At 42.9% G+C, this 23,569-nt stretch overlaps 1 protein-coding gene across 3 annotated transcripts; it reads left to right on the top strand.

Annotated features, from left to right (window-relative positions):
- Nucleotides 1-761: 761 nt before the first annotated feature.
- On the top strand, nucleotides 762-21,668 carry LOC115355634 (proline-rich protein 5-like). Of its 3 annotated transcripts, none has more exons than XM_030046492.1 (10): nucleotides 762-1,123; nucleotides 5,770-5,859; nucleotides 9,164-9,346; nucleotides 11,215-11,295; nucleotides 13,105-13,211; nucleotides 14,330-14,421; nucleotides 14,612-14,752; nucleotides 18,226-18,370; nucleotides 18,528-18,827; nucleotides 20,321-21,668. In XM_030046492.1, exons 2-10 carry the CDS (start codon nucleotides 5,834-5,836, stop codon nucleotides 20,671-20,673), a joined length of 1,428 nt encoding a protein of 475 aa, XP_029902352.1. In that variant the 5' UTR covers nucleotides 762-1,123; nucleotides 5,770-5,833; the 3' UTR covers nucleotides 20,674-21,668. The 3 variants fall into 3 exon arrangements, with proteins under 3 accessions (XP_029902352.1, XP_029902351.1, XP_029902350.1); XM_030046491.1 differs by having other exon boundaries at nucleotides 9,155-9,346; XM_030046490.1 differs by lacking the exons at nucleotides 762-1,123; nucleotides 5,770-5,859 and adding an exon at nucleotides 8,936-9,083.
- Nucleotides 21,669-23,569: the final 1,901 nt, after the last annotated feature.

Below are 23,569 nucleotides of genomic sequence, written 5' to 3'. Positions count from 1 at the left end.
ACACACACATACACACACACACACACACACACACACACACAGGCAGAGCTGTGTGTTGCTGCAGTAAAAGCACTCAGTGTCCAGTGTGTTTAAGAGCTGCTGCTGCTGCTGTGGAGAATTATTTCATGATGAATTAAACATACAGTGTGTGTCTAATCTGCTGACAACACACACTCCACTGTCTCCAATCTGCAGTGAAAACACACCGTCAGAGATTCAACTCATGACGCTGTCTTTCTTTTCTTTCTTTTTCTTTCTTCCTCCCTTCCTTCCTTCATTTGTTCATTCCTTCCTTCCCTACCTCTCTTCCTTCTTTCCTTCCTTCCATCCTTCCCTCCCTCCTTTCTTTCTTTCTTTCTTTCTTTATTATTATCTTTTGTTCTCACGTTTCTCACAAATTCACACTGCTCATCTTTTTGTTTCTCACACTCTATTGAACCTTATCTCTGACTTCGAGGGGCAGATTGATGTAACCTCTCTCTCTATCTTTCTCTGCCCCCCCCCCCTCCCTCACACACACACACACACACACACACACACACACACACACACACACACACACACACACACACACACACACACACACACAGCATAACCACAAACACTTTCCATACAACCTTCCACCCCCAAACCCACCCATGCACAGTTACACGACTGCAGACACCCACACACCCAGTCACAACCTACTCAAATTGTTTCACATACTCTCTCTCTCTCTCTCTCTCTCTCTCTCTCTCTCTCTCTCTCTCTCTCTCTCTCTCTCTCTCTCTCCCTCTCTCTCTCGGCTTCACGTTTCACCTTCTCACTTCCTCTGCTCGGACTCCTGAAGCACGCAGCCCGGTGACAGCTCACACACCGTCCCGTGTCCAGCCTGCGTGCAGCTCCGACACACACTCGGCTCTGTTCAGCGCACGGTGGAGCCCGACTGGCAGCACACAGCGCTTCATCCACAGAAAAAAAAAGAAAGAAAAAAAAACCCCTGCTGTTTCTGCCGCCGTGTCGCAGTTTGTAAAAGTATCATCAGGACCTCCAGGCTTCACAGACTCTGAGCAGGTCCTTTTGGCGTTGCTGGGTTGGAAGTTGAAGAACATTTTGCCAGCAGAAGCGCAACGGAGCTGGAAAGGTGCGTACACAGCATGAGCAATACAGCAGTTCAGCTCAAACTTAGGAAGCACAATAACAGTAGTCTTATCATATGTATATTAGCAGCAGAGGGTATAAATATTACAACAAAGGTACACACACAGGAATACTTTAAGAAACATTAAACATGCATAATATCAATGCACATTAATAATAACAGCAGCCAGCGGAGACTACAAGTATCTGTTTTGTTTTTATCTCTTATTTTAATTTTTTGTTTTTATTTTCCCTGACGCACGTTACGTCTGCGGTACTTAAACACGCGCATACATGGTGCAGGTTGCTGGTCCACAAGGCCATGATGGCAGTCATACAGGCCCGTGTGGGTGTGCAGCACCATGGACAGATGTGACTTTGAGTCTTTACATTTTTGATATCATTTGGTGAGAGATAATCAACAAGACACAACATATGATTTTTTTTTTTTTTTTTTTTTTGTAAACTTTCAAATGGCTTTACGACAGTTATTCTGCACTGTGAGGGAAGCTGGCACCTGACCTGTTGTTGTCAGGTGTTTAGTGCCTGCTGCACAGAGGCAGGACATTGCCATTGACATTACCATTATTATTTATTTATTTATTTTTGAATCATTAATGTGTCATGTCCCGCTCTGGAAGTGTCTCTCTATATTGTTTTTGCTGTATTATAAATCTGGGGGAAGATAATCTGGAGAAGAGATACACTGAATGTTATAGGAATGTTTTCCTCAGGGGGCTTGGTCTTCCCTAGTGAATGTCTGATGAAAGTGATGACAGTCTCCTGCATTGTCTGCACCATATAACTGGCTCACTGTACATTGCACGGGCTGCAGGCTGAAATGCGCTGTGGTATAGTGTGATAGTGTGTAGGCACAGCGGTTGCCCATAGGCAGATGAGAGGCAGACTTCTCTGGCTTGTTGTCTGTGTGTGAATCTGAGGACTTTTCCTCAGGGCAGGACATTTTTATTAAAAATACCAGCAACTCGATATCTTTAGAATAAAGCAGAGTCTTTAAATAAAGCCTGGCTCTCTGCCAAGGAGGCTGGCAGAGCAGACAAACCTGCCAGACACACACAATATTTACTATCATTTGTCTGGTGCGGGGTGGTAATTTCCCTTTCTGGTGTTAGTGCCTCCAGTCTGCAGCGTGGTGTCTGTGTGTGTGTGTGTGTGTGTGTGTGTGTGTGTGTGTGTGTGTGTGTGTGTGTGTGTGTGTGTGTGTGTGTGTGTGGTGTTTTCTATTTGGAGCAGATTATCAGTGTTAATTTTAAGTGATGGACTCCCTGATATCTGCTTACAATGTATAATGTCTACAGTTGAGAGGACTGGGAGGGAGGGGGGGGGGCATTACATTTAGGGAAGTGAGTTTTTGACTGAGTGCAAGCTGCTGGTTTCACTCACTGGACTGCAGTGAAAAATATGAGCACACAACAACCATAGTCAAAGTGCCCTTGAGCAAGGCGTTGACCCTTTCCTCCAACTGGCAACAACGGCCTCAGGTCGCTGATGTAAATGGGAATGTGTTCTCTGTCAACTTGTCTGCTTGAACAAAGCTTTTGAAAGACACACACAGACTTTAAACACTTAATTCATCCCTGGCAGGCAACAATAAAACTGTCAGAATTAATTTAAAGGACAGTTCACCTAAAAACTATACAGTAGCACACAAGTGTTCATGCATGAAACATTTTCCAGAAACGGTTTATTCAGTACGTTTTTTTCCCCCTTTTTTTTTTTTTTTTCCACAAATGTGCATTGGCAAAAGCATTGGACTGCCTCTTTGGGTGTCTGTGAAGGAAATAATCAAAATCATACTTGAAGCAAAAGTGAAACAATTTTCACATTGAGGACAAGTCCTCTGTTCGATGATGATGGTTGGTTAGTGTGATACTGCAACTGAGACGGCTGTTCAACCCCTCAGACTTTGTTTTCACCTTAAATTCTCCCTTAAATAGCTTCAAAGTAAGACATTTTTTTTTTATCCATATTGCACCACCATGATACATACATATCCTGTATTTGATGGTTGCAAGGCTTCACTGACTTGCTTTATGGTTGCAGCATTACATCAAATAAAAGATATCTAGAGGTCTTTTGCATCATATTGAGGATTTATGTGTAATTCTGCAGGATATATTTGGGGTCTTTGGAAACTGGGAGCTCTGTGAGAGATTAAAATAAAGTTCTGCTCAGGTGGTAGAGCGCGTAGCACTTGTTGAGGCTGAGTCCTGATTGCAGCGTCCTGGGTTTGGATCCAACCTCAGGCCTCTCTCTGCCCTGCCTTCCCTGTCTCTCTCTACTGTACCTATCAAGCATAGCAAAAATGCCAAAAAAGAAAAGAAAAAAAAAGAAAAGAATAGACTAGAATGCAGCATTGGTGACAAATCCACCAATGGGAGGGGCAGGGCTGACGGGATTAAGTGCCCTCACTTTGAATTGTAGGATTTGATTTGAAATTCTGACAATTTTGCGCTACAGTCATGTCGTGTGACTTGAGAGAGAGAGGGAGAGAGGCAGCAGGGCTTATAGGCCTCTAGGTTGCATCCACAGTTGTGTCATTCAGTCGTAAACCATTTCCTGCTGCAGGGCCAAGTGACTTACTGGAGCCACGGTGCGCCACAACCATCAATGTAGACAAAGTTACATCAGTCGTATCATCACATGTTCACTTTCTCAGCAAATCCTGTGATTCAAACTGGTGCCTTGTGGGTCACAAGTCAGCTTCTCTAGCTGGCATCAGACTACAGGCCCGTTGCTACCAGAGGGCTCATAGGAATTCATGTTTTGGGGCCAAATGTACAGTTGCAGCCTGTAGGCGGTGTCACTGCGCACTGCATGCCAATAAAATCTAATATGCATGGGGCCTGAATCACTGGAGGGCACCATCACTGTGGCCAAGCAGCAGAATACATCACAGTTTTCATCAACGTAATCCTAACCTTAAGCCCACTAGAGATCTTATGCCTCATTACCTTCAAACTAAAGAAACAAAACCCACCATATTTATCATTATTGAGTGATTGAAGATAGACGGCCTGGTGACTTTACATCTTAGCCAAAAAGTGAAAAGCCATCACCAGAGCCTTAAAATAGTTCCCAGACCCCTTAATGTTGCATATTTTATAGATACAAGGCTATGGGCCAGAGAAAGCTGAACATGAGACTGAAAGCACTCTTTGTTTTATTTGAAACTGTCGCTTAACTTGACATTAATCTCTGTTGACAAGATGCAAAGAGAATGGCAGAAATGTTACAGTGAGCAAACCCTGGCTAACCCGTCCAGCCCTTTAGTAGAAAGCATTCAGTGTGTGTCATTCTATCCGTGTGTGTGTGTGTGTGTGTGTGTGTGTGTGTGTGTGTGTGTGTGTGTGCGTGTTTGTGTGTGTATGTAGAGGTAGGGGCATTTGAGTTCATGGCAGGATCAAATGACTGTCTCAACCACTTTGCTGTAATTTGATTAGAATACAGTATCTTGTTGAGAGGGAAGTGAGTGTTGATACACCTGTCTGACTGACTGCCTGTCTGTCTGACTGCTTGTCTCTCTGTCTGTGTGCCTTTCTGTGTGTGTCTGACTGTCTGTCTGCTTAGAGGAAACAGAGTATTTTCCCACAACACTTGCAAAGCTCAATAATAAAAAAAAAAAAATGCCATTCATAACAAGCTATCCAGCCTTATATTCAATAAAATCTTCTTCAGATAGATTGATAGGCTCTTCATTTGTCTTTGTGGGGAAATTGGTTTGCACAAGGCATTTCATCACAGCCGGTACACCAATACCATACACATACCTTGCAACTTCGAACAGATAAGGAGCAAAGAAAGAGAGAGAGAGAGAGAGAGAGAGAGAGAGAGAGAGAGAGAGAGAGAGAGAGAGAGAGTAAAATCGTAAGGATGGGGCAACTCCTGCCCAGAAATGCTGGACATTATTCATGTGCATTACCTGCGTAAAAACTTAATGTGTTGTGGCACAAATGAGAATTTGGGTCTATTTTTAGTGAATAGAGGGGAACAAGACGGTGCCTGTTGTCACTCACAGTGTTGTCTGACTCATTCATCATTCTGTCCCTGTCTCTGCATGCAATTTTCTTGAGTCAAGTGTCATGTTCTCGATGCTAGTGGGCCGATCTGCCTCTTTCTGCCTTGTTTAAATGCATTTATACATATTTAAACAACTGAAATTGAATTGGAAACAAGATTTCTCACACTGAATCTGAGTCTGGTAAGGCTTGTTAAGGTGGAGGTTGTTTGCAGTGCAGACGTCTGAAACTGCTACGTGCAGCTAACATCAGGTATTTTCCTAATGGTAGCCAGGAAATCTTTAACAAATACGCACAAGCTTGAGAGGTGCTTTAACTTGAGAATCAAATTCACCAGAAATCCATTCAGTCTGTAAAAATAGAGAAACGTCAGGTGACATCGACCACAGTCAGCTCATTTCCTCATTTGCAAGAAAATGCGGCTGCATGTGAACTTTAGGATGACATCAGCCATCAGCAGCCAGTCATGTAGGACCAATTTGATGTACAGCGCTTTGCAGTTGTCTCACGTATTGTTCTGTTTTTGTGACACAAAGGTGACGGTTATTATTTTCTCTGAAGGTACACCGTGTTCGTAACCAAACTGTCGCTTCCTTGTGGTTTTTGAAAGATGCTGATTGGCCGGCGGTGGTTACAACGAGGTCACTAGAGGTCGAAACTCTGTTGAGGCTAACATGGAACGTGAGGGGTCGTTGAGGAGGTAAGAGGGCTCAACACACACACACACACACACACATGTACAGGCGTTGCTGAATGACCTCATTCGTTCTCTCATTCATTCACTCTTCCCCCTTCCCCTCCTTTGTTTTAGTAATTAGTCTGAACTTGTCTCCCTCAACCCTTCCTGTTGTATCAGAGCCAAAAACTGTGCAACATCTCATCTGACCCACATCAGCTGTTTCCAGTCAAATGAACAGACCTGAAGGTCCAAATGGATGCACCTGTTTTATCTCAGGTCGGGCTGCAAATGTGGAAATTCACTTGTTTGTAAAGCAGTGAATGGACTGAATGTGAGGGTCTGATGTGTGTATTTAGTACTTCTGCATGTCGTCCATATCTCCCAGCTCCACACCACAAAGACAGTATACAATATATACATATGCATAGTCCATATATATTATAGACTCTACATAGTCCATATACATTATAGACTTTGTATAGTCCATATACATTATAGACTTTACATAGTCCATATACAATATAGACTTTACATAGTCCATATACATTATGGACGATGCATTGATTATACTTGTTGAATAAAGTGGTTCTGGGTCTCCATGTGTATATTTCATTAAGCTAGAATTACATTTTCTATCTTCTTCTTTCCAATCTTCCTTCTATCTTCTTCATTCTTCTTTCCAAACCGAAATGTGGAAACACATCTTCTCTTTGATGTGTGTGTGTGTGTGTGTGTGTGTGTGTGTGTGTGTGTGTCCGTGCCCAGGGCTCCTGTTTCTCATGCTGACCTATTTATGTGGAGTTAAACTAAGATCCAGGTTGACAGATGGACCTAGAATACACACTCACACACACTCACACACACACATGCACACACACACACACACCTTCCCTGCCATGCCATATTCATTTACATGACGTCCCTGATTTTCTGTCCTGCCTGTGTTCTTTTTCTCACTTTGTCTTTTTTGTCCTTTCCATTCTCCTCCCCCTTTTCGTTCTCTGGCTCTCTCTCCCTGCGCTCCCCCAGTTCAGTTTAATTCAGTAACACTCAGCTCACATTATTGCCAAAGTGTTTCAGCACAATGGGAATTCATTAAAAACAAAGAAGAAAAGTGAATAATTAAACAACAGACAGCGGTAAACGCCTGCAGGTGATGATGCACATCAGTATTCAATGAACTGGATGAAGATATGGTATCAGTAAAGATAATTAATTGCAATATCAATGTTATCAGCCTTAAGCCAACACCCCCCCCCCCCCCCCTTATTTTCTCCAGCTTGTATCTGTCTGGAGCCCCACTCAGACACAGAGCAGGAGGAAGCGGGATGTGTGTCACCTTTAAATCCTTCCCCATCGCTCTTGCCAGCTCTTCACCCTCAAAGGGTTCCTTTGTTCGTCGGGTACAAAAGCTCACCGGGTCACATGGTCACTGACTGGCACAGAGTTTGGGGGGCGGGGGGGGGGGGGGGTGTAAGTGAGATGTAGAGAGGAGCGAGAGGGTGGGAACCAGAAAGTGCAAGGGGGAGTGGGGTGGGGGGATTTGGGACAGAGGAGGAGGAAGAGGAGGAGTGATTAGAAAGAAAAGGAGGGAGAAGAAAGTGGAGAGAGGAATAGAAGGTATGCAAGTGAAAGAGAAAAGAGAGACAGAGAAGGAGGGAAAGAGAGAGGTCTGACTGAGCTCTTTGAGTGTGGATCGCTGTCCTCGCCTGCACCTGTTTCCATTTTTTTCCTCTCCAGTCCTCTGTCCTTCTGTCTGTCATCCATCTGTCCATCTCTGGGTGTCACACATCACCTCACACAGACATGGAGTGGGGATATGTGGTACCTTTTCAGTTACTGGAGTAAGTACTGAATGTGTGTGTGAAGTGTGTGTGCATACAGAGGGAGAGGGTATGTTGTATTTTTTCAGTTATGAATGAATGAATGTGAATGTTTGTCTAATTCATGTGTTGGGCAGAAGTGACAGTGAAGCAGTAATCCAAAGAAAAACACATATTTATCTATCTATCTGTCTGTATGTATTTATATTTATGCAAATGAATCCATATTGTAAAAATTTCCATGTTAACAAGTCATTTATACTCATTTTCAGTGTTAAATCTTACTTTTCTTCAAACTAGGTTTCTTGAATCAAGTGTCATTTTCTCAATATTAGTGGGCTGATCTGCTTTATTCCGCCTTGTTTCAACACAGTTAAACTTGTTCCCAGAAAAAAAAAAGAAAAGAAAAATCCTAAAACAAGTGAAACTGCACTGAAAATAAGTGGGATTATCTCATCCAATTGGCAGATTTTTTTCCACTTGTTTGAAGAAAAACAAGATTATATGAGATTAAAGGTGGAGCTTTTGTGCAGAGACATTCATGCAAACACACATGCATGCATGCATGCAAAAAAAAATATTGCCTTTGCAGTGCCTCACCAGCTACATATAGTTTGTGTCGGTTGTCTTTTTTTCTGACTCCCACGTTTCCTCCTCTGGTTTAAGTCAGAGCGGCTGTGGTTTAGGATTCATTTTTTTTCTCTCTTTGTAAGTACGCACACACACATACACACACTACACACTCCCACAGCTCATACAGGTGAAGCTGCAGATCTTGATAGATGCTGGATGGAAGTAATCCAGAAACAATTATCAATAAATATTGAGTTACCAACCATGAAAAATGATCATCATTCAGTAACGATCTATTTCAACAGTTCCTCTCCATAATGTCAGTAAAAGACTGTTTACTGTTCACTGACTATTCTGAAAACATTTTTATGAACTTGCTTTTACTTGAAGTCTTTTGTAATATTATTTTTATAATCTGAAAATCACTATTGCCACTTTTTATATCGTGCTGTCTTCATCTTGCTGTATGTTGAGTGTCATGCTTTCTTTTGCTTTGTAGTTCAAGTGCCTTTCCTGTTCCTACGTTTGTTGCTAAGCGCTCAGTGCTGTGGTGTTTCTGCACTGCACTTCCCAGAGATCACCTGTCAGTCAAACCGTGTGGGTGGGGCTGTGATGGTCTTCCTTGGATTTTCTGTTGGTGAAGTTTGAGTTTCTGTAGGTAGCGCTCCTTTCTTTCTCTGTTCAGCTGTGGTGGCTGTCAGTGCTCATGCTAACCGCACAGCTCTGTTTACTCCAAACAAACTGATGGAAACACACAATGCATCACTTCCTGTGTGCCAAAGGATTTTCCCAGGAAAGAGCTGCCAGACGCCGGGCGTTAGAAACGACAGGGAGAGGCACAGCAGACATGTATGCGTGTGAAAACATTTCATGTTAAAACTTTAAAGCGTCTTGTGATTTTTCTGATTTTCTCCCCACGGGTCCTTCAGGAGTCTCCACAGCAAACTGAGGCTGCACAGCGGCTCCTCCTCCAGCCTGACCGACCTCTGCCAGGGGAGAAGCACAGCGGGGGGAGGAGCGGGGGACAAGGGGGGCACGGCCGGGCTGGCAGAAGAGTGCCGGGACAGAGGGACCCAGCAGAGGAGGGCCGGGGCCAACGCCACCTGGAACAGGTCAGTGTGTGTGTGTGTGTGTGTGTGTGTGTGTGTGTGTGTGTGTGTGTGTGGAGGAGAGAGAGAGAGAGAGAGAGAGAGAGAGAGAGGTGTGAGCTATGTTGATTCACTTGTGTCCCCTCAGGTATCAAATGCGTCCCTGGCATTGCCTTGTGTGTGTGTGTGTGTGTGTGTGTGTGTGTGTGTGTGTGTGCATTTCTACATTTTCTGTGTTTGTGCATCAGTGTGTATGCTTTTTTTGTTTGAGCATGAAAGTGAGTGTCTTTTTGTCCCTGAGGATATTGGTGCACTGGTGTGTGTGTGTGTGTGTGTGTGTGTGTGTGTGTGTGTGTGTGTGTGTGTGTGCCTTATTTCCTTGGGAATGCCATGTTGGAAGAAGTATTACTTGTGGAATGCTGTGCTGCTGCCATCACGGTTCCTGCTGCCTGAATAGGAGAGGCTGTTTCACATGAGCACATGAACACACACACACACACACACACACATATGCATGCACATAAACACACACACACACTCTCTCTCTCTCTCCCTCTGTCCTCCCCCAGGGTCCATCACTATCTCTCTTTATCTCCCTCCATCTTCTTCCTCTCCTCTTTTCATCTCAGTCTGCCCCGTAGCGTCTTTCCTCCTTTGCCCTCTGTGTGTTTTTTCACAGGTTATTTATATGGTGTGTCTGCTTTAGTGTACAGTACACTGTACAGTGCAGAATGGAGAGCAAGAGGGGACCGAATGGGGGGAGGAGGGTGTGTGTGTGTGTGTGTGTGTGTGTGTGTGGTGGTGGTGGTGGGGGGGGTCTATGAATATCATGAGCTGGATTTTAACTGCAGGTTAAAATCCAGCTCATTTGCCTTTAAGTGTGTGTGTGCTCTTTACATTTCAAAACTTGAAGTTCTCCCAAGAACAGGTAGAGGATTCGACCCGCTTCATGAAGGGTCTTGATTTGGTTCAGGAGTAAAGTCAGAACGTCAGAATGTTGATGTTTGTGTTGGGGCAGTGAAATCCAGCCATGTGCAAATGAGGGCCCACACTCTGTATTTTTCCATTCAGCCGATCCCGGCACCAGGTGTTTCCAATGAGCAGCTTCTCCTCTGATTGAGGGTGTGTCCACCAGTGGAAACACCGCGGTGCTGGGATTACTGGGAATGAACAAGTGCAGGCTTTTGACCCTCAGTGGCACAACTGGTGTACGGTGGGTGCCATGTCGCTGGTTCAGTGGCCAATTATTCTGAAAAGTCAAATTAATGTCCCATTGGACTGAAAGCCCGTTAGTCTGAAGGCCTGTTGTCCTGGTAACAAACACCCATCGCTCCAAAAATACACAGTCTGCCCTGAATCTTATCCTGAGGAAACCCCTGCCTGAAATTAACCAGATTTACGGAGTGGACATTTTTTTGGACTGCTGGATTTTCAGAATAATGGTCCTCTGTAGCAGTGAGTATTCCTCGTATGGTGAGGGTTATAGACTGAGACAACTTTACTTTTTGTTGCCTCCATCCACATGATTTTTCATAGTTGGAGATTTGAACTAGCCTTATTAATTTAGCCAGTCCTAGCACAGCTCGTAAGCAATCTTTGGCTATTTCAGGGAATTTTCATGTAAACAACATGGGGAGTTGAATATTGTAGCACTGTAGATCGCAAGAAATACATTTTTCTTAAATTTGTCCTTGTGGTTAATTTTTGGCTTTGTTGTATGAAATTTATATCTCTGTGTCCTCACAAGTATGGTAATACAAACAGCCACTCCTCACTGTTGGCTGCTTGTAATGTTGGTGATCTAGGAGTTGAACTGTGTTCCTGTGTTGTTATTAGTCAGTCTGGTCAGAGCGTCCGCTGAATGAATCTAATATGTGTGTGTTTATTCCCAGCATCCACAACGCAGTGATATCAGTTTTCCAGAAGAAGGATCTGGGAGAAAATGAACTCTACTCTCTGAATGAAGGAGTCAGGTCTGTCTGTCTCTCTCTCTCTCTGTCTCTCTCTCTCTCTCTAACACACACACACACACACACATGCTGTTTAAATATTGGGCTTGAACTTCATTGCATTTAGGGAGCAGCGTTTTGTCAAATTCACATAGCAGAATGACTCTAAACACTAAACACACTAAGTTTAGTCTTTAACTGAGGTCCAAACATTAACACATGTCTAGGCAGGAGGGTTGCAGGTTGTAGACGGAGACAAATAAACCCCTGACTAAACTAGAGACACAACTGGTGACTGAAAACAGAAACAAAGCGGTGATCTGACAAAGGACACAGACAAAAGCAAGACAGAAATCACAGGGGTGTGTTTCCATGACTGCTTAGTTTTACCATAGCTGTGCTGCATCATGGGCAATGTTTTTTTTTTTTTTTCTCTCTCTCTCTTGGTGTTTTCATCTGTATACGGTCCAATGCATCTAACCCACCTTAGAGGAATTTAGCTCAAAGGAAAGGGGTAGGTAAAGGTCACAGAGGGGTCAACACTGTGTGTTTTCTGTGTTTAATGGTAATATGGCCATAGGCAGGTGAGAAAAACTGACTCACACACACGTATACACACAAGCATGCACATGTATGCACTCAAATACACACACACACACACACACACACACTGCAGCAGGAGTCAGAAGCAGTCATAGTTCATTCCTGTACCTACACAACAAGAGAAAAATGACTTAATTAATTCATTAATTACATTTTTACCTAACCTAGATTTGTGTTTTCTACATGTTTAAACAGCCAGAAAAAGTATGTTCCCTGCTGGTCCCATTGGTAACACTGTACAATAAGAGTACAACAGTTAACGTTAGTTAATGCCGTAATAAACATTAAGTAACAGCTAATAAACATTAAGTAACAGTTAACTAATGTGTCTAAGAATCATGTACTAATGTTATTCATGCTAAGGTATTAATTTATATGTTATTTAAGGGTTATTGTAGATATTATTAACATTAGTAAATGCCATAATAATCATTAACTAACAGTTAATTAACCATTTCGGCATTAACTAACGTTAACTAACGTTAATTGTTGTACTCTTATTGTAAAGTGTTACCATCCCATTGGTGTATTTGTCATCGCTGTGTGCCCAATCTTTCTTCAACCCCACAGAAGTTGAATTCAAATTCAGATTAGATCCCAAGGTTTCCAAAAACACCAAATATGTCTTATATGTATATGTCTTGTTTATCGTTAAAGGGAAATGTGTATACAGTGTTCTGCAAAACCTGTCGATATTTTCTATTTGAAGTAATGCTGCTGCTGCCATAAGACCACAGCACCTTGGCTTTGAATGTTTAACTCAATATGTGTGCGACTCTGTGGTACAACATGGAAACATGTTTTTTCTAACGTTGAAGCTATTTAAAGGGAAATTCAAGGGAAAATAAGAATTCAAAAGGTTAAAGATGAAAACCTCCATTCCTGGAATTAAAGGCAGTTGACAAAAGCCAAACTAAACACGGTGCTATCTGAACCTGGTGCCTGTGGAAACTGGTGTTGTTGAACTGATTCCTGTAAACCTCACTGCTGCCTTTGTTTCCAGTGGTCGTTGTGGACGCTGCCGCCTTTTCTCATTTCCTCAATCAGTTGTTGTTTAAACACTGCAGGTTTGCATGGCCTGAACAATTCACTGGCTGGCTTATTACACCTCATTATTTCTGGTTCATGTTGAGGTGAGCATTTGGTTTCATCACTGACAATATATGTGTGTGTGTGTGTGTGTGTGTGTGTGTGTGTGTGTGTGTGTGTGTGTGTGTGTGTGTGTTGCAGGCAGCTGCTGAAGACAGAGTTGGGCTCCTTCTTTACAGAGTACCTTCAAAACCAGCTGCTCACTAAAGGCATGGTCATACTGAGGGACAAGATCCGCTTCTATGAAGGTGCACACACACACACACACACACACACACACACACACACACACACACACACAAGCACAGTATACAGTGAAGGAGATAGGAATGTCGCTGGCAGCCAGTTCTGATCCCTGAAAGAAAAAAAAAAACTTTCATTCACATTTTGAGTTTCAGTCGGTTGTTAGCTCTCTGTTCCCATCGGCCGGCCATTTGAGCCGTTTGAGGGAAAGTGAAAGACAAACGCTCCCAGTGTTTTCTCACAGTGTGACTCAAGTCTGCTGGAGAAACAGAAGTGACTAAAGCTGCAGATGCCATCGTGTTTCTTTCTTGAGCTATAATTTGAAACAGAGCTTTACCTCTCCACCTTCACTTTGGTTGAGTTGTTGAACAAAGGCTGCAGAACACACACATGTACATGCATGCACACACTAACATATGCAAGCACACGCGCACGCGCGCACACAGATTCTGTCCCTTGAGTGTTGTTGTCATAGTAACCAGACAGGAAGTGATGGCTGCGTCACTTAAAGAACATCCACACAGATATTTAAGATAAGATGAGCGAGTGTGGCACAGTGTCTCACGGCCTCTTTGTCTTGTCTGTCTGGTTTCGTGTGCGTGTGTGTGTGTGCGCGTGCGTGTGTGTGTGTGTGTCCGTTACAATCAATAATTTCAAACTTCTACACCTCAGTCGTGTTCCAAGAAGTATTATAATAGATTTATTTCCATGAGAAAAAGTGTCTGTATTTATCTGTTTGTGTATAAATGTCTTTGAGCAAAATTTTAAGATTCAGTTCTTGATTAAATGGCATGATTATAATATTTTCCTGTTCAAATCCACAGGATTTGACTGTAAATTTAAAGCTGCACTGTAGAAAATGACATTTATATGAGAACTGGTTAGACTCAACTGACAAAGAAACAAAACGAAATAAAAAAAGTTTGACGGTTGAGGTTTTTTTTTTTGGACTGTAAATTCTCCTCACTTAAATCAACACTTGGCAATATTTTGTGAAGTGCACCTTTTTTTTTTTTTTTTTTTTTTTTTTTTTATAAATGTCAGAGTTATAATAGTGTATGTTGTCTGCTTGTCTGTGACTTCCTGGCTCTGCTGATTGCTGATTGGTTGATTGTCCTCACAGGTCAGAAGCTGCTCGACTCTCTGGCTGAGACGTGGGATTTCTTCTTCTGTGATGTCCTGTCGATGCTGCAGGCCATCTTCTACCCTGTGCAGGTACACACACACACACACACACACACACACACACGCACACACACACACACACACATTCTCACACAAACAGTCTTAGATTCAGCCATGTGTGTTTGTGTGTTAAATGTCTAAAGTAAATGCCTTATGCCATTTACGTGTGTGTGTGTGTGTGTGTGTGTGTGTGTGTGTGTGTGTGTGTGTGTGTCCTCAGGGTAAGGAGCCATCAGTGCGCCAGCTGGCTCTGCTCCACTTCAGGAACATCATCACTCTCAACCTGAAACTAGATGAGGCTCTGTCCCGACCCCGAGCCCGGGTCCCACCTTCCATCATACAGATGCTGCTAATACTACAGGTACACACACACTCACACACACACACACACACGCACACACACATGCACGTGCACACACACACACACACACACACACACACACACACACACACACACACACACACATGCACACAAACAAACCTTAATTTACCTGTCTCTTTCGTTCCCTCTTCCTCTTGCTATATCTCTTACCCATACACAGCCTCAAATACTCTCTCTCTCTCTTTCTCTCTCTCTCTCACACACACACACACACACACACACACAACATGCACAGACAAACATCCATGACTGATGTGGGGTGAGGGACGAGGGTAAATGACAACAGATGGAGAGAGAGAAAAGTGGAGACCAGAGGAAGGGTTTTTTCTAGCGGAGGGATCTCAGAGGAAGTCATCTCAGTGTGAATTCAGTACACAGTCGTCTTCCCATGACCATTCAATACCCTCTGTACCCTCTGTGTGTGTGTGTGTGTGTGTGTGTGTGTGTGCGCGCATATTTCTGGGTGACTGTCTCAGTGCGGTGGTCTGTGACGTGTTTTTGCTGTCCTTTAGGATCCTAATGTCCCCACAAGAGGAGAAAACCTCAGGAAGCGGTCAGTTATGAGTAAGGCTTTTCACATCTGACCAGGAAAATGGGATCTGAGCTTTTTTATGGTTAGAATTAGAATTAAAGCTGGGTTTAGCTTAAAGCCTGGGCTAAGTTTTCCACTTTTAAGGGAATTAGCCAGCTGGCCAAACGTAAAAGCAAAAACCAGCCCTTTAACACACACTGCACTGAATGTTTGCAAGCAACCAGCATCTCCAATGTGAGAAAATGGAGCCAGAAATTTGCACCGAAACTGAGAGAAACATATTTTCCTGCCGCAAAAATAATAATGTGAAAGAGGCGTGACCAGAAACTGAGATTAGTGCTCTGACAGTGTGGTGGAAAGTAAAGGTGTGGAGGCTGAGGGTAGTGCATACATCGAGCTATTTGCCTTCCACGAAAGAAAAAAAAAAAAAAAAAAACTGGTTTCAACATGCAGCTCATAACAAGACGTTTTAGTGTTTTGCAGAAATGTTTGCTAAAATTAACCATGGTTAGAGACTTTCCCTTTTCACAGAATTCATGTCCTAAACATGGAATCTGAATTTTAGACTTTTAGACTGTTTTAGCTCCCAAACTCAAGGCTAAATCATCTGAAAATACATAGGCTATTCAGGCTGGAGACAGGTGAAATTTACATATGATGCAAAAAATAACCTGTTTTGAATTTGTAGGGACTACTTTCTGTGTTTCCATAGAAACTGAACTGGAGGTGGTGCGTTATTGGAAAGAGTGTGCTGCTAAAAAAATCACTTCACTGTGGAGGAATACCTGAAGTAGTCCCAAAAATAAATCTGGCTACCTCAGCTGTGTGTTTAGATCATTATATTTCATTTTTCAAAGCTGTAAACCTGCAGGTCATATCATAAAAAAAACAAACCTCACACCAACAGGCCACTCTTCTTACTTTGGATATTAGTCGACCGCTGTCGCCCAACATGCTTCAGTGTGAGCCTGGAGCAGTGCAAGTGTTCCACCGGGGGCACATTCATGATTTTTAGGTCTATGTTTTCATCTGGCCAAGTCGACGGGTAAGAAATATAAAATATCCCAGAAAAAATGTGGTGTTTTCCAGTAAAGTTGGGCATTTAGTGGCAAGACTCCAGATTTTGGGTCAGGAAATGATTGCAAGCTTGTTGAATGTGCTCCCAAGTTTGTCTGGATGTGTGTGTGTATGTGTGTGTGTGTGTTAGCTTGGACATCATTGTAGTGACTCATTGACCCAAATCTGCTGCTTCCAGGCACAGATCAGAGAGAGGGAGGGTGGCACAGGACGACAAAGAGAGGTAGAGAAAACGGGCACCGAATGAGAAATAAAAATATATTTTGCAACCCCGAGTTATCTCCTGGGCACAGATGCATATGCATAGGGCGATTTTTAATGGGTTTATTCATCTTTGTCCAAAATAAATCACCAAATAAAGCAGAGAGAGGAGAAAAGAGGCAGATAGTGAGCGCAAGAAACAGAGGCGCACAGGGCAGCTAAGAAAAGAGATGTTTGAGAGAGAGGGAGGAAGAAAAAGGTCCATTTCCGTGCTGAATGTTCATTGTTTTTTGCTACTTTTTGTTTCATCTGTTAGTAATTTCCCTTTCATTCTGTTTAGAAGCCGTGACGCCAATTCACTGAAGTCTGCACTATTCATGTGGTTTCTCTCTGTGCTGCGGTTTTGCTGCCTTGGTTCAATGATTCAGAGTATTGAAACCTAATTGATCTCTCCCCTCTTGTTTGAAGACCGTGGGCATGAGGTCTGCGCTCGTGTGGAGGACGCTGCACACAGCGAACATTTGGTCTTAAGTTTTAAAAAAAAAATCATAAAGTGATGCAAATTCGGTTCAGCTTTTAACAGTCAGGCCAAAACCCCATGAAACCTGTGCGTTAATGCAGTGCTTCTCAAACTTTTTCAATAACGTTCCCCCTTTGAAATGTTTTTCAGTCATGTAGCCCCGGAGCAGCGCAGAAAAAAATTTGGTAAAAAAAAAAGATCGGTGTCTCAAACAACAACAGTCTGAAACTGACAGTGTTTGGTCGGCGTTTTGCTTCTTTTTCACGTCTTCCTTCCTGTTTTCAGCCGCGTCGCTGCTGCGTTAATCCATTTACTTGGTTTTTGTCTCGGCCTCTCGGTCAAAGTGAACAAACGTCCTCACTGGACGAGCACGGCAGCAGATTCACACCACAAACACACACATTTGACCCCTTCAGGGAACACTGAATATAAGATGTGGTTTATCAAACTTACAGTTACATTTTTTATTAACTTATTATAGCATAGGATAATTATTTTACCCAGTTTCCACCTGGGGATCTGATTTCTGATTATGTAAGGAATTATGCATGACTGATATATTTAAAATGAACATTTTTAAAAAATCTCACGTACCCCCTGCAGTACTCTAATGTAGTTTTTGAGTTACACATACCCCCATTTGAGAACTCTACCTAAGGGACTTTGATGGGAGCTGCCAGACAATATCTGCCTTATTCAAAGGTGAATAGATCAGATGGTTTTTAAAGAAGGGATTTATTTTATTATTATTTTTTAATTATGAGGATGATCTCATAAAATGGCACAAGCGTCTTGTAGCCACATTTTATTTACGCCCAAGTCAAAGTTTGAGACCAAGAGGTTTTTATATACATACCATGGTCTTTCCCGGCTTTGCCCCACCTCTGGCTGTGCTTCATGTTTTGATCCAGTGTAATTACTGCAGACATTTTTTCCATTCTCACATTAATTGACTGAGGTTTTGATACAAGCACAGAAAGCCACATCCAACCATTTAATAAGCAATGTTTTTTTCCCCCTGGAATTTTTTTTTTTTCACAGCTTTTAAGTTTTCCATTACCACCAGCCAAAAAGCAGCTGTTTGTGTTCATGTATGTGTGTGTGTGTGTGTTTCCCATACAGGGCGTGCATGAGTCGAAGGGTGTAACAGATGACTATCTCCGCCTGGAGGCTCTCATCCAGAAAGTGGTTTCTCCTTACCTGGGGACTCATGGGTTGTATTCCAGAGATGGATCTGCCAATCTGCACTACTCCTCCTGTCTGCTAGGTGTGTGTGTGTGTGTGTGTGCATGAAATATATGATGGAAGTGCCTTGGTTGAAAAAACAACTGAAAACACAAACTCTTTTACTTGAGTGCCATGTTGCTCTGTGTGTGTTTTCAATTACGAAGTGGTTTCTTTCTTTCTCTCTTTCCTTCCCTCAGAGAAGCGTCTGCAGCGCTCCTGGCCGACCAAACCAGGAGACCCCCCCGTCGCAAAGAACCCGGTGGTTCGCTCCAAGAGCTACAACGTCCCCATGCTGACCCCTGTGGTGGAGTACGACATGGACTCACCCACAGGAGGAAGTGCTGGCATCAGACGCCACTCGGTCTGCGAGATGACTTCCTGCGTGGAGGAGAGCTGCTCCGTGGTCGAACCGGCCGCTCACGGCACCAGCAGCACCAGCACACCCGGCACCGCCAGCCACTCCCAGGCCTCCGCCGCCGAGGACAGAGCGCTGTCAGGTAGAGCTGCACAGAGCAAAGTCACCACCTCGCTGCAAAAGGCTGAACTGGTTTCTCCTCTGGAGGGAAATCTGTTCCAGGCGGCTTCCTAAACTGTGTGATCTGGTGCGGCCCTGAATCCCAGGCCTGCAGATCAACTCTCTGTCTCACTCATTTTGATTGAGACTGCACAAATCTTCAGTGTTAGATGTGCAAACTCTTTTTTCAATCTCTAAGCACAGGAAAAGACCATTTTCACATCATGTGAGGCTTGGATCAGAATGGCTGCTATACTGTTACATTATGACTGAGGATGTTTCCAAGCTGTCACTACACTTGAGACTGGCCAATAGAGATGTGCCTTACTTTAGGTCCCGCTCACAAGATTCAGTAAGCAAAACTTTTGGATTTCCAAACAAAGGCTTTTGATTTTATTTCTATTTTTTATTGCAAACCTATTCTGTTTTATTGCATGATGAAGAAACAAAAACACTTGTATGTAGTTGGGTAACAGATCAGAAAGTGAGATTCTGGGTCAAAAATGTATTCAAATGGTTCTGGGTAATAAGATGGACGGATGTGATAAGAGCAACAATATTTGGGCAACTCCCTTGGTGCTGTTTCCAGGAAGAGTTGTCCAAAACGTTGTCCTGTGCATCTTTTTTTGGATATAAGTGAAACATAACCAATCAGATTATCAGCACTTCCAATCACTGGGAGGGTTACAGATCATAAAGATGCATTTCAATATGACAATCGCTGAAAGATCCTTAAATTTGTGATTCCTGTTGTTAAAAGCATTACTGGGTGGCGGATAAGGAACAGTGATTTGCCATTTGCTTATCAGAAATGATCAAAACCTGATAAAACTGAAAACTGTTTAATGTCAAAATGTGCTGTGAAAAATGTCATGATGTTATGCTGTGTAGCTAAATCCTTTTATGAGAGTGAGATAATATTCGCATAAAAACGGGGTGAAATCAGTTTGCTGACACAGACTGGGTCATTACAGGCTTCTCAGTATAAATCAGGCATCCAGCTCTATGTGATATGATATTAGGCAGCCAGGTCCAGAGGTTCAGTCAGTAAAACCTGCAATGACACCTGCTTCACCTTGCCTTACCTTGCTGCTAAACCGCCATAAATAATTTATCAGTATGTGTTTCAGCGGAACGTTTTAATGTCCCGTCGTGGGGTAATGGCAGCTCCAGAGGCTTTTCCACTTTGTCTGCTGAAAGTCTGTTGTAAAGACTGAATACTTGGATTTTTTTTGGCATGAAGGGGTCATTAAAAATATTGGCACAAAGCGGTTACTGGCAGCTTTAATCCAAAATGATCTGTTGACATGCAACAGAAGTAGCCTAATGATGTTACTGTGGTCTCCAAGCAGCTGATCAGCAGGGAAGCCAGAGGTCAGATTCATCTAAAATGAGTAATTAGATCTACATGTCATCACTGTGGGACAGTGCATTTTGGGTGCTTGTGTATAATCCATCCTCCTCTCCTCTAAACAGACGGTGTGTCGTCCAGTCAGGACTCCAGGCTGAGCCTCGGGCCCGGAGACGCTCCTCACGTCCTCCAGCCGCAGCAGCACTCCCCCTGCCTCCTCCCCGAGCCGTCCCCGGGCGAGGACACGCGTCGCACGGGCTCGCTGACGTCCGACTCCCCGTCCTCCTCCTCCAGGGTGCTGGCCCGAGACACGAGCTCCGGCCCCAGCCTGTCGTCCAGCCCGGAGATCATGCTGGACCACATCCTGGATTCTTTGGACTCGGAAACGGAGCCCGACGGAATCTTTCTGGAATTCTCCCGCCGCTGCTCCGAGGGCTCGACGTACAGCAGAGGCAGCAGCAGGCAGAGCGTGGCGTGACGCACACACACACACACACACACACACACATGTACAGCAAGGACAAAGGGTGTTGTGATGCACCCAGAGGCACACACACATGAAAGGAGATGCAGGGACATACACACTCACTCTGAAAAACATTGCTTGAGCCATGACCGACATTCCTCACTCTCTGTGATGCCTGATGCTGTTTTCTATGAAGTCTGGCTCATCAGGGATTCTGTCTTTCTGTATCTGTCTGTATGATGCAGTCGCCCTTTTCCTAAAAATCAAACCTCTTAGTAACTGGTGAATAATTCACTCCGTAAGATTTGTATTTTTTGGGATGTGTGTCACCATTTGAAGACATCAGCGCTGGCCACTAATAATGTTGGCCTCTCTGGGGAGCCATAATCACTCATCACCACCACTCGCCTGTGTGGAAAAATTCATGATTCTTGTACATTTTTTTTTTTTTTTTAGCTTCTTTTGCTCTGATTTGCTGCACTTTGTCTCCTTCGACTTCTCCTTGACCCGGTGTTTGTATTGGAATTTCTTGAAAGGACAGTCCTGCTTGAGATGCGGCATCTCATTTTCAGAAGGGGTCCTTGTCCAACACCCAGAGGTGTCATTTGTCAGCGGTTTCCAGAATTTCAAGTTGTTCATACATGCAGCCTCCATTCATTTTTAATGCGGAGAATAGCTTTTCTGCTTCATTCCTGTTTTTCAGTGTTCCTGATCAAATCCCCTGGCTGCCTTGTGTTAATATCCATGTTGATAGAGGCCTCAATTCTCAGAAGTTAAAAAGATAGAGTGCTTTTTGCTGTTTCCATGATGTAATTCAATGAAGGAAGCGACTGAAAATTGTTGCTGTATGTGTCCAATAGCACCACAACCAGAGTGATCAGGGGGAAATTACATATAAAATATCATGTCATTCTCTTCTGCTGCTTTGAAGTTTGAATAAACATGTTGAATTGTACCAGTGAAATTAATCCTGGACCCGCTGTTAATAAACCACAAAGCTGAACGTTCTTCTTTCCTCCGATGCAATGATCATGAGGACAGCGGACGCTTTTTTTTTTTCCAGAGTTTGGGTCAAATATAAGGTCTTAAAGGTGAGGTTTGGGTTCCAAAGAAGTTTTTGGTGAATCACTTACTCCTGCATCACATCTGCAAGGCAAAGTTCATTACTATTACAGTTATGAGTCAACAGTACTGTTTTTGATCATCTTTGTGGTTTGTAGCTACTGGCTGGTGAACTTCAGGTAGCGCTTTTTTGGAATGAAACTGTATTTTTTTTTTTTTTTTTTTTTTTTTTTTTTTGCAATGAAACCCTTCAAACAATGACTTGTGTCTTTGCAGCCGGGCAAGAAAACAGCAGCCACCTTCTGTTCCACACGTCAAGGAAATGTTTTTGGCGATGTCACTTGACCTTATTCAGCTACATTCATTCAAACCTCAGACTTCTTCCTTCCTTGCAGTTCAAAAGGGAAAATGAAATAACCCTGCATTGAAACTAGTCTCTGCGTCAGCGAAAAGAGGATGTGTGAGTTGGTGATTCGTTAAAAGTATTTTTTTAAATCAAGTAGATATTAAGGATTTTTTTTTTTAAAGCCAAAATCCAGTTGAACTGGCTGTGTTGACAAAGGCCCATTGGAAAGCCCACAGGACAATTTTAACACTGTAACTTCAATGCTATTTGTGGCATTATTTTTGTAGCTATTTTGAGGACAGTATTTTCAAAGGAGTGCACAGGGCTTCCCAGTCTGTTGATTATCATACTTGGGTTATGTTTAACCCAAACTAGCACAAAGCCCTCTTTTATCAGTTTAGAGGTTACTTCATGGTCCAAAACCCTGGTAGAGACACAAAGTGCAGCGTGAAAACCATTATTTCTGTGTTAGGCCGCATACACAGGAGCACAGTCTAAATTTAACTCCTTGTGGTACAATCATCATCTAATAGCTGTCAGAGCAAAAACATGAACTCTGATTCTACTTTACCATTACTATTACATTACTTACATTACTATTATGTCATTAGCCATCTCAGGCCTTTCATTTACATGACAGTAACATTTTAGAGGCTGTCATTCATCAGTCGTTTAAATATTGCGCAGTGAATATCCATGCTTTTTCCAAACGGATGGCACAGCTGTATTGTGGAGACGTTTCAGAGCTGGTTCCACTTTCTCAAACAGAAGGCATGAAAAGTCTTGCAGATGCTGCCACCTTGTGTCGGTGTTGCTGGTGTGCAGTGTGGTACAGGTCATTGATTCCTAAACAGGTAAACATTCAAATATTATTTTGCCACTTTTTGAATGATATAAGGTGATTTTAGTCCTTGGTTGTTAAACAGTCCTGCTCCTGTTTTTTAGAGATATACTGCACCAAACAGGTCCTTCTCCCACAACAACTGTCAAGTTGTCATTTACTTTGGATTGCATGCATCATATCGTGTTTTCCATCAGTGGCTTGATTTTTAATGGAAGGTAACACACTGTTTGGTACCCCAAACAGACAAAAAAGCAGTTCCTATGGTGTTAGATATTGTTTTATGTGCTCCAAGTGGCTTGACAGATGTCTCAATCTTTTTAAATCTATTTTTCTAATAAGTACATTCTATATTTCTATGTCAGCAGTCTATAGTTTTTATGATAATTACTGTTTTTCTGGTAGACCATCACCATTAGCTGCTATGACTGACAGAAATGTCAAAAAACATGAAAAGATTCATGTTATTTATGTAATTTTATGACCCTTGATTCAGATTTCTATATTCTGGGGTGGCAGCATTGCTCAGTGCTGAATGTGATGATTATGTAACCGAAAGGTCACACGTTTGATTCCCACAGATAATATCTACAGCATCTGCATCTACAGCTGGTGTCCTGTCAAAGTGTCCTAGAGCAAAAATTAACCCTTACCTGCCC

The sequence above is a fragment of the Myripristis murdjan genome, chromosome 23 (genome assembly GCF_902150065.1).
Source record: "Myripristis murdjan chromosome 23, fMyrMur1.1, whole genome shotgun sequence".
Classification (NCBI taxonomy): domain Eukaryota; kingdom Metazoa; phylum Chordata; class Actinopteri; order Holocentriformes; family Holocentridae; genus Myripristis; species Myripristis murdjan.
Note: the sequence above shows the minus strand (reverse complement) of the source record. Positions and strands in the feature narration are given on the sequence as shown.